General features: G+C 43.0%; 1 protein-coding gene across 2 annotated transcripts in view; it reads left to right on the top strand.

The window, feature by feature from the left end:
- Nucleotides 1-1,869: 1,869 nt before the first annotated feature.
- LOC132882886 (uncharacterized) overlaps nucleotides 1,870-11,143 on the top strand; it is a 52,902-nt gene continuing 43,628 nt past the window's right edge. For both annotated transcript variants that reach the window (XM_060915996.1, XM_060915991.1), the window contains exons 1-4: nucleotides 1,870-2,000; nucleotides 2,430-2,541; nucleotides 2,761-2,873; nucleotides 10,684-10,795. In XM_060915996.1, the coding sequence (XP_060771979.1) occupies nucleotides 1,931-2,000; nucleotides 2,430-2,541; nucleotides 2,761-2,873; nucleotides 10,684-10,795 (407 nt within the window). In that variant the 5' untranslated portion in view covers nucleotides 1,870-1,930. The remainder of the gene's footprint in view (nucleotides 2,001-2,429; nucleotides 2,542-2,760; nucleotides 2,874-10,683; nucleotides 10,796-11,143) is intronic.

Raw genomic sequence — 11,143 nt, 5'->3', positions numbered from 1 at the left:
TTTTTTTAAATTAGTAATTAACACCAGCACTCAAGGAAAAAAGACTCGTCGCAAACAACTCGGGAACCAGGAAGTGCGTAGCACAGAATTGCTCAGTGAAGGTGAAATTTGCCATGGTTTATGTGTCAATGACGGGTCATTAAAATAGACACAACAACACTTTTTTTTTCTTGAACATGCTCCATTAAAAAGAACAATAGGATTGCACAAGTGAAAATCTTTGCTATCTATATCAGTGTTTTAGATAGGATTTTAGATTTTTGCTAAATGACTTTAGATTTGTGTTAAATAACTTTGAATTTGTGCTAAATGACTTCTGCGAAAATAATTTTGTGTGAAATGATGTGCTAAATAAAATAGGCCCATGTGGCCCAAAATTCATTAATTGTTCTTTTTTAAAAAAAAGGTAATAAAATTGGAAGTCTGTGAATTGAATTCAGCAGCTTCCGTTCCACGAAACAAAAATAACGGTGTCAGGGAAAATTGTTTTTATGACTTACACTTGAAAAATCTGAAAGGCAGTCCAGCTTTAATATCAAGATCATAAACTTGAAATTTGAAACTTGAACCCCCTGTGTACAAAGCGAGCTCCATGAAAACCTGGTGTGTTATGGCTGGAGTGGACGAACTCGAGTGTCCTGCACAGAGCCCTGATCTCAACCCCACTGAACACCTTTGGGATGAACTGGAACTGGAGCCTATTTGACATCCCAACATCAGTGTCTGACCTCACGAATGCTCTTGTAGGTCAGTGAACACAAATCCCCACAGCCACGCCCCAAAATCGAGTGGACAGTCTTCCCAGAAGTGTGGAGCTAATTATAACAGCAAAGGAGGAATAAATCTGGAATGAGATGTTCAGGAAGTACATATGGGTGTGATGGACAGGTGTCTACAAACTTTTGGCCATATAGTGTAGATTGTTGTCTCTACACTATTTTGCGAACTGCTCCACCTCCTTCCTGAACTCAGACTCATCATTGTTGCTGCTGAGGCCCAAAACTGGAGGATCTTCAACAAACTTGATGTGATTAGAGTTGTACTTTGTAGCACAGTCATGAGTCAGCAGTGTAAACAGCACAAACAGCCACAGCAATTTGAAACCAGCAACCCTTTTTATTTATTAAAAGACAACACATGCCTTTTATATAAGTATAGCGACATTTAATGTTATTAAATTTGACATTAAATAATAATGACATTAAATTTCATGATATGGTTCATTTATTTTTCACATGTAATTTTGACACAATTCATGGAGTTTCACATGTATTTTTTCATTTAACTTTTTGTTTTTATAACATTTCACTAATTATTCACATGCTGTCAAATGCATTTGCTTGAATTCACGTGTGCAGTTTCATGGTGTATCGTACTGAAATGAACCTTCATCTGGTTTACTGTCTCATAATCACATGGAGAAAAAACGATTCTCGTGTGAAATCTGTGTGATTTTGCAGAAAAGGAATATTGTTTCGCACTTTCATTACAAACACAGTCAGGGAAATATTGAAGTGTTTAATGATAATGATTTATTATCTCTGTGTATTGTGTGTGTGATGTGGTGTGTTGGTTATCAGAAGCTCTGACTCTACAGTGTTATAGTTTAACTCCAACAAAACTGCACTTATTCATCTTTATTTTATTTTTATTTAAAGAGTTTAATGCAGTGAGATGATTTTGGTATTAAAGTATTAAATGCTTATCAGATCTTTCTTATCAGAGCTGAAAACCACAGCAGGCTGTTCTGTAGAAGAGGGGCGTTTCTTTTTCTCTTCGTCAAAGTGGAACTTTTTTGTCACCATCAAACACCCAGACCACACCCTCACCCTCTTACCAGCTTATATAAACTCAAGATTCTGGTGATATCTGCATTAATACCATTCTGTTTGCATCGTGACCTTCATCACCATCATCAGCAGCAGCAGTCATGTTCTCTCGTTCTCTCCTGCTGGTTCTGCTGGTTCTTGTCTGCCTTCAGTCCTTCACATCGGCCCAGGGTAAGATAAAGTTAATAATTTTTATAATATTTATTTAATTATATCGATTTAAATATTATTATTATTATTATTATTATTATTATCTGTTTAAGATATTTTCATTAATTGAGGTCCTTGTGTACTTTGACTTCTTTAAAATAAACTAGACTGGTGTCGTTACTCGCCACCACTCCCCTGCTTTATAATGGTACTGAATTTCCTAAAAAGACGACCAGGCTGCTGAAAATAACCAGCGTTAATAAACCACTGTGTGTTTGTCACACTGTTACAGTAAATTACTGACCAATCACAATCCAGAACACCACAGCGCTGTGGGACAATTTAATAAACACTACAAGCAGAATCTTTTAGTCGATATACATAAAACCATTTGATGTTGGTTTTTGAGCCTTTAATCACAGAACTAAATGTATAAATGTTTTCACACAGATGCGGATGGACCAGATCAATGCTGTTTCGATTACTACAAGAGCCCAATCCCTGCAAATATCATTACAGCGTATAATGTAACAGACCTTCAGTGTAAAAATCCTGTAGTCATGTAAGCTTTCAGCCCCTCATTTATCTTTTATTAATTTCAGTTAATATTAAAAAGTTTATTTCCATGTCAGTCATTGCTTTATGGTTGTGTATAATATAATATTAACTTTAATAGATTATCATTTTAAATGATGTTGGAGGTTTGGGATGTGTGAGAGTGTTTGATTTTCTGATTTGATTGCAGTTTAACACTGATGTAAATCTTCTCTCTCCTCTGCAGCTTTACTCTAAACAACAGCATAGAGGCGTGTGCACATCCTGAAGACGAGTGGGTGAAGAGCATCATGGAACTAATTGACCAGCGCCAGGGGCGGATTTACCAAAAAGGCATAGGTAGGCGGCTGCTTGGGGCCCCCCACCAGCGGTCGTAGTAGGGGGGCCCCCACTAACCTCAAAAAAAAAAAAAGAAAGAGCCCCTTATCATGATTCATGAACAGTTCAAAAGTATGGTACATTTTACTAATATTCCTAAGAAATACGTTGAAGTAGTAGTTAAAATGTCCAGTTCATGGTTATCTGTCCCTACACATACACCCCATACTTTCACAATGAAATGGACTAGTCCATAACGCTGCGCAGCGCGAAAGGTAAACACATAGTGACCGGAGTCTGAACAACGCAAAAATGAAAAGGAGTTACCCAAGCGGATCAAAAAAAAGAAAAAAGCGAAAAGACGCTGAGAAATATGTGACAATGCTGCCTAAGTTGGGAAACTTTTTTACAACTACTGTTAGCAATAGAGACCGCGACAACAACGTCAACGTCATTCAAAATGCTGAACATGATGCCGGTAGAGCAGCAGCTGCTGTGAAGTGGCACTAGCTGAGGAGGATAACATCAAGCAAGACACGTTGTTGCCACCTTCCATCACCGACAGTGTCAACGTTGACACAAATGAGGTGGAAGAGTTATCCAGTGATGGCCATTTTGACACCGATGATGATGACCATATTGTTAGTTGGTGACAATGTTTTTTATTATTATTATTTTACATTTTCCTACATCTGGCTGTGCATCATGTACGTGTGAAGACATCAACAAGTCGGACTCTGTGATGTGGAGAACAATCTCTATTTTCTCTCTCATTCATTCACTCACCCTCTCTGTCTCACACACACACAACACTCTCTCTCTCTCTCACTGTCTCATTCTCTCTCACTCACTCACTGACACATACATTCACATGGATATGGAGTTGCTTAGAGCCAAATGCCACCTCATCTCTCCTCAGTCCACACTTCTTACCTCCCCTCACTCACACACACACACACACTCACTGACTCACTCACTCACACTCGCTCTCACACACAATCATGTACATAGTTTTATTTATAGAATGTTTGAAATGTTCTGATCTTTAAAAAAATAAACAGTGCTGGTTTTCCTGGCATTTTGGCAAAGACAGATGTTATCTGAAATCTTATTCTCTGTTGGGTTCCATCATGACTATTAGGCTACGTTCACACTGCAGGCTGAAGTGACTCAAATCCGATCTTTTCGCCCATATGTGACCTGTATCCGATCTTTTATTGACAATATGAACGACACAGATCCGATTTTTTTCAAATCCGACCCAGGCCGTTTGGATATGTGGTCCTAATTCCGATTCCTATCCGCTCTTTTCATATGCGACTTCAGTCTGAACCGCCAGGTCGCATTCATCCGACTTACACGTCATCAACAAGCCACAAACGTCACTATTCTGCGCTGAAGTAGGCGGCGGGTCTCTCAAAAAAAGTTACAACAACATGACGCATAATCACGGGCGCAGATAGAGGGTGGGACTCGTCCCACCCAGATTTAAATTCACCTCGCTCGGTCCCCCCCACTTATAGGGAGGAAAAAACGTCTATGCTGTCTTTCTTTGCATAAGGCAAACCTCACGGAAAAATCAAAAGACTAATTACCATTCGGTTTATTGAGGTGCACAGCAGTGTATACATAGTTGCAACAATTCACATAAAACAAAACAAAGACTGATATTCGGTTGGTTGAGCTGCGCAGACTGCACAGGTTGCGAGCTCGAGCTTGGTTGCTATGGTAACCCACGACAAGTTTGACAGGCATATCGGGGTTGGGGTTGATTTGCTGGCAGCTTTGTCCCTCCCAGTTCAAAAAACGTATCTGCGCCCCTGCGCATGACATCAATGCGAGGGACGCTTGGGGCTGTGAAGGTTCTGAATCTTCTCAATGGAAGGACGCAGAGGTTAGGGAGCTGATTTCCATTTGGGGGGATGCAGCTATTCAAGCTAGATTGGATGGGTCATACCGCAACCGGGCGGTTTTACTTCCGTAAACACTGGCCATGCTCACTGCGTGTGACGTCGTCGTATCCTGCAATGCGCATGCGGAACACTTTTAGGTCGCTTTTCGTTCATACTGAGGATCACATACAAGTCGCATATATTTGTTAATGTGAACGACCTCACAAAAAAATCGGATTTCACAAAAAAATCGGAATTGAGCATTAAGCCTTGCAGTGTGAACGTAGCGTTAGTTTGTGCAGTGCTACACTTTGTGTGTTCTCTGCTTTCCATCTTCATTTTGGAGTGAAGAAGTGTATGCAGGGTTTAAAGGGGAATGTTTTTTTTTCTCCTCTCCAACCTTTACTTCCCTATAGATTAGCTTTACCTGCCTATCCACCATGCAGTCGGTACATTGTTTTGTTTTGGTTTCAGATCGGATGAGGGGGGGCCCCAATACCTTCGCCTGGGGCCCCCAATTTGCTAAATCCACCACTGACCAGCGCGAGTTTACAACCACTGACGCCGTGAACACTCATCAGAAAATGAGTGGGTGAAGAGGGTCATAGAAACAAATTAACGAGCGAGTTTAAAAACCTGTCCTAATCTCAGCTATAATGTTTAAATCCTCTCTCCAGTTATAACCAGTTATTTTGATTAATATTAAACAAAATGCACTGTTTATGCATTTAAACAGAAGGAATGAAGCTTTTCACTGTATATCCGAATTGAAAAAAAAAAAAACTTTTGCTTTAATTCGTCTCGCAATGTTTATCTGAATTGAACCACAGGCAGTGGGGATTAGTTTTATTTTCAGACATATTAAAGGGCATTTTCTATCACAGATTATGGCTTTTTTATCAGTTACATTTTCAAGAAAACAATGTTGGTCACATTCCAAGACATTGTGGGTGGTAAAAGAGAGCAACTGGACTTGCTTGAAGATTCTTGAAGATGTTTCACCTCTCATCCGAAAGGCTTCTTCCATTCTGTCTGACTGGTAGGGAGTATCAGGTATTTATCCTCTCATGGATGAAAAGCTCATCTAAGGTGTCATTGAGGCCAAGTTTACATTAGACCGTATCTGTCTCGTTTTCTTCGCGGATGCACTTTCTGTTTACATTAAAACGCCTGGAAACTCCGGGAAACGGGAATCCGCCAGGGTCCACGTATTCAATACAGATCGTGTCTGGTCCGGTGCTGTGTAAACATTGAGAATACGCGGATACGCTGTGCTGAGCTCTAGCTGGCATCGTCATTGGACAACGTCACTGTGACATCCACCTGCCTGATTCGCTGGCGTTGGTCATGTGACGTGACTGCTGAAAAACGGCACGGACTTCCGCCTTGTATCACCTTTCATTAAAGAGTATAAAAGTATGAAAATACTGCAAATACTGATGCAAATACTGCCCATTGTGTAGTTATGATTGTCTTTAGGCTTGCCATCCTTCCACTTGCAAGTGGTAAGTGACGCGCATGCCCGATATGCACTGGATCACACACACAGCGGCTCAGTCCCGAATCACTGCTCGTGCACTTCACTTGCGCGCTCTGTGAGCTGCGCAAGGCCGGAGGGAGCTGCGCACCCTCCAGAGGGCACTCACTGTTCAGGGCGGAGTGATTTGGAGCGCAGGATGCCTGCGGAGCCGAGCGTATCCTTGTATTGGCGTTGCTGTGTGCACGCGAATCATGTATTGGCGTTGCTGTGTGCACGCTAATCATTTTAAAAACGTTAATCTGATGATCCGCTGATACGGTCTAATGTAAACCCCACCTGAGTCATCCTGTTGGTGTGGGTCACTGGGGGCTGGTTGTGAACGGCCTCGAGAGTCGTTAGGGTGATCAATGGAATGTTGATTCTCTCTGTCCTCAAAACAGCTGGGTTTTGTTGTGCATTCAGTTGTCTGGGAAGTGTGCCAAGGACTGCATTGTAGGTGGCTGATAAATGATGTCTCAGGGCCTCTGCATGCTCTTGCGACAAGGCTTTCGCAGATAGCTTTTCGCAGACAGTTGTAATTTATCATTGAGCGGGGAGTAATAGGCGTGCGCGATGTTATTCACCGCCACAACGCAAGGGGGCACGAAGTCGCGAAATCGCTAGGAGTAGTTGGTGGGTGTGGTTAGTGGAGTGTTTATCCTCCGGTTACTTATAATGACTAGAACTGGAGTCGTATAGATGTATGTACTTCCTCGATCATCCGCTCTTCGTGCTGCTCCATCTTCGCTCGTGTTTTAAAAATGACGGTAGTGAAAACAAACCAAACTGGGAAAGTAGGGAAGCGGAAGTGCATGTACAGCGGATGTAGAGTGGACCAATCAGAGCCCTCTCGTCTGCGACGCTGTCTGCGAGGCTTCTGCGGTGGTCACAATTTTTGGGAGGTGCGCGCAGAGCGTCTGCGAAGGGGGGGGCTACGCAGACGCCATCTGCGACGCCATCTGCGAGGACTGCATTGTCAGCATAAATTGGCCTTTAGACCCCCACCTCTGTTCAGTGATGGTTGTTCCAGGTTGACAAAAATGGCTTCTTTAACTCCTCGCTCATACCAACGATACTCTCTGGCTAAAATGCGTACGTTGCAATCCTGAAATGAGTGTCCTTTGTTGTTAAGATGAAGGTAGACAGCAGAGTCCTGGCCTGAGGAACTGGCTCTCCTGTGTTGAGCCATGCGCCTGTGAAGCAGTTGTTTAGTTTCCCCAATATACGGGACCGTGCATTCCTCACTGCACTGAATTGCATACACTACGTTGTCCTGTTTGTGTCTGGGTATTCTGTCCTTAGGGTGGACCAGTTTCTGCTTCAGGGTGTTACTGGGTCTGAAATGTACCAGAATGTTGTGTTTGTAGAAGATCCTCCTGAGTTTCTCAGATAGACCAGAAATGTAGGGAATGACAATTGCCCCTTTTCCACCAAAGCAGTTCCAGGGCTGGTTCCGGGCCAGTGCTTAGTTTGGAACTGGGTTTTCTGTTTCCACTGACAAAGAACTGGCTCTGGGGCCAGAAAAACTGGTTCCAGGCTAGCACCAACTCTCTGCTGGGCCAGAGGAAAGAACCATTTACATCAGCGGGGGGGCGGAGTTGTTAAGACCAGCAACAATAACAAGACCATGAAAGATCGCCATTTTTAAGCGACGAGAAGCAGCAACTGTACAAACGCAAAGTCATCCATTTTTATTCTTGTTGCTGTTGTTCCTGCTGCTTCTTCCGTGTTATTTTTGCTTCGATATTTGTGCCAAGGTTTATGCAAACGTAGCAATGTAACTGATGTATACAACGACGTAACTGATGTATACAGCGACGTAATGATGTGACTTCCCTTAGCACCGCGAGCTATGGAAAAGCAAACTGGTTCTCAGCTGGCTCGCAAGTTGAACGAGTTGTGAACCAGCACCAGCACTGGCCCCAAACCAGCCCTGGAACTGATTTGGTGGAAAAGGGGTAAATGTTCTTACGTTTGTTCCTGTTATCCTCCTTGTCCGTTCCCAGCTGTTTTCAGTGACTCACATGAGGACAGATACCCCTTTTCCACCAAATCAGTTCCAGGGCTGGTTCGGGGCCAGTGCTGGTGCTGGTTCACAACTCGTTCAACTTGCGAGCCAGCTGAGAACCAGTTTGCTTTTCCATAGCTCGCGGTGCTAAGGGAAGCCACGTCATTACGTCGCTGTATACGTCAGTTACATTGCTGTATACGTCAGTTACGTCACTACGTTTGCATAAACCTTGGCACGAATATTGAAGGAAAAACAACACGGAAGAAGCAGCAGCAGCAACAACAACAATAATAATGGATGACTTCACGTTTGTACAGCTGCTGCTTCCCGTCGCTTAAAAATGCTGATCTTTCGCGGTCTTGCTATTGTTGTTGATCTTAACAACTCCGCCCCCCTGCTGACGTAAGCGGTTCTTTCCTCTAGCCCAGCAAAGAGTTGGTGCTAGCCTGGAACCGGTTTTTCTGGCCCCAGAGCCAGTTCTTTGTCAGTGGACACAGAAAACCCAGTTCCAAACTAAGCACTGGCCCCGAACCAGCCCTGGAACTGCTTTGGTGGAAAAGGGGCATGAGAGAATCAGCATTCCATTGATCATCCTAACGACTCTCGAGGCCGTTCACTACCAGCCCCCAGTGACCCACACCGTCAGGATCACTCAATGACACCTTAGATGAGCTTTTCATCCATGAGAGGATAAATACCTGATAAATACCCTAAGAGTCAGACAGAACTGAAGAAGCCTTTTGGATGAGAGGTGGAACATCTTCAAGAATCTTCAAGCAAGTCCAGTTGCTCTCTTTTACCACCCACAGTTTACTATGACCTGGATGACTGAGAATCTTCACAGACATATTCCAAGACATTTCATTGTTCATGTCATCTTTGATCACCTCTGACAATTTAAAAAAATGTTTTTTGCTCATTAGTATCTTTAATTCTTCCACATTATTTTCTCTTCTGTATCGCTTCCTGTTTAGCTGCCACATTGTTTAATTTGTCCATATTTACATGCAGTACATGCACACATTGAACTATCACTATAAAAAATGTATATCAATCTGTGTCAGCTGGGGCGTGGTCAAGCGTCGGTCTGTGAATGGAGGGCGGAGTCAGGGAAGGTAATTGGCAGAATCACTGCACCTGATGGGAATTAACCTGTGTTTGTGTGTCTCCCCCAGTGACCGCGCCCTGTAAGAGGAAGGGAGCTCTCTCCCCAGCCAGAGCGCTTGTGACTGGGAGAGTATAAAGTAGAAGCTGAAAAGCTAAAATAAAAAGAGTTTATGAGAACTCAGTTCTGGCCTGCCGTGCTTCTGTGCTCCACCCACCTTAAACAATTTCTACAGTGGTGCTGAAACCCGGGATGCCAGAACTGAGTTCTCATTAACTCTTTTTATTTTAGCCTTTCAGCTTCTACTGTGGTGTAGTGGTTAGCACTGTCGCCTCACAGCAAGAAGATCCAGGTTCGAGCCCCGTGGCCAGTGAGGGCCTTTCTGTGCAGAGTTTGCACATTCTCCCCGTGTCCGCGTGGGTTTCCTCCGGGTGCTCCGGTTTCCCCCACAGTCCAAAGACATGCAGGTTAGGTTAACTGGTGACTCTAAATTGACCGTAGGTGTGAATGTGAGTGTGAATGGTTGTCTGTGTCTATGTGTCAGCCCTGTGATGACCTGGCGACTTGTCCAGGGTGTACCCCGCCTTTCGCCCGTAGTCAGCTGGGATAGGCTCCAGCTTGCCTGCGACCCTGTAGAACAGGATAAAGTGGCTAGAGATAATGAGATGAGATGAGACAACCTGGTTGCTGAAAATAACCAGCGTTAATAAACCACTGTGTGTTTGTCACACTGTTACAGTAAATTACTGAGTGACAGGGTGGTGTGATGAAGCAGAGCTCCTGTTCCCACCCTGAAGTTGATTATTTTCCTGTAATAGTGCATCCCCAAGTGTTTCATTCCTCTGAAACCAAACCAGTTTACAAACTGTTCCAACATCACATCATAAGAGAAGTAAGGGCCTTGCTGAGGGGCCCAGCAGTAGCAGCTTGGTGGTGGTGAGATCTGAAATCACGAGCCTCTGATCGGTCGTCCAACATTTAAACCACTGAGCAACTGTTCTCACTGACATTAGAGCAGCGATAAACAGTCGTTCACTCACCAGCTGTTACCATAGAAACGATAACGTATTAGAACGAGGGAATTAATATAAACCTGTGATTGGCAGCTGCACTATTGTCAGAGCTGCTGTTATAGAAAACTAATCAACACCTTCTGACCAATCACAATCCAGAACTCCACAGCGCTGTGGGACAATTTAATAAACACTACAAGCAGAATCTTTTAGTCGATATATGTAAAACCATTTGATGGTGTTTTTTGAGCCTTTAATCACAGAACTAAATGTATAAATGTTTTCACACAGGTGCGATTGAACCAACGAAATGCTGTTTCAGTTACTACAAGAAAAGAATCCCTGCAAATATCATTACAGCGTATCAAGAAACACACATAAAGTGTATAAACCCTGCAGTCATGTAAGCTTTCAGCCCCTCATTTATATTTTATTAATTTCAGTTAATATTAAAAAGTTTATTTCCATGTCAGTCATTGCTTTATGGTTGTGTATAATATAATATTAACTTTAATAGATTATCATTTTAAATGATGTTGGAGGTTTGGGACGTGTGAGAGTGTTTGAGTTTCTGATTTTATTGCAGTTTAACACTGATGTAAATCTTCTCTCTCCTCTGCAGCTTTACTCTAAACAATGGCAAAGAGGCGTGTGCACATCCTAAAGACGAGTGGGTGAAGAACAACATGAAACTAATTGACGAGCGAGTTTAAAAACCTGTCCTAATCTCAGCTATAATGTTTAAATCCTC

This window comes from Neoarius graeffei, chromosome 1 (genome assembly GCF_027579695.1).
Source record: "Neoarius graeffei isolate fNeoGra1 chromosome 1, fNeoGra1.pri, whole genome shotgun sequence".
NCBI lineage: Eukaryota > Metazoa > Chordata > Actinopteri > Siluriformes > Ariidae > Neoarius > Neoarius graeffei.
This window is presented reverse-complemented; position numbering and strand designations above follow the sequence as displayed.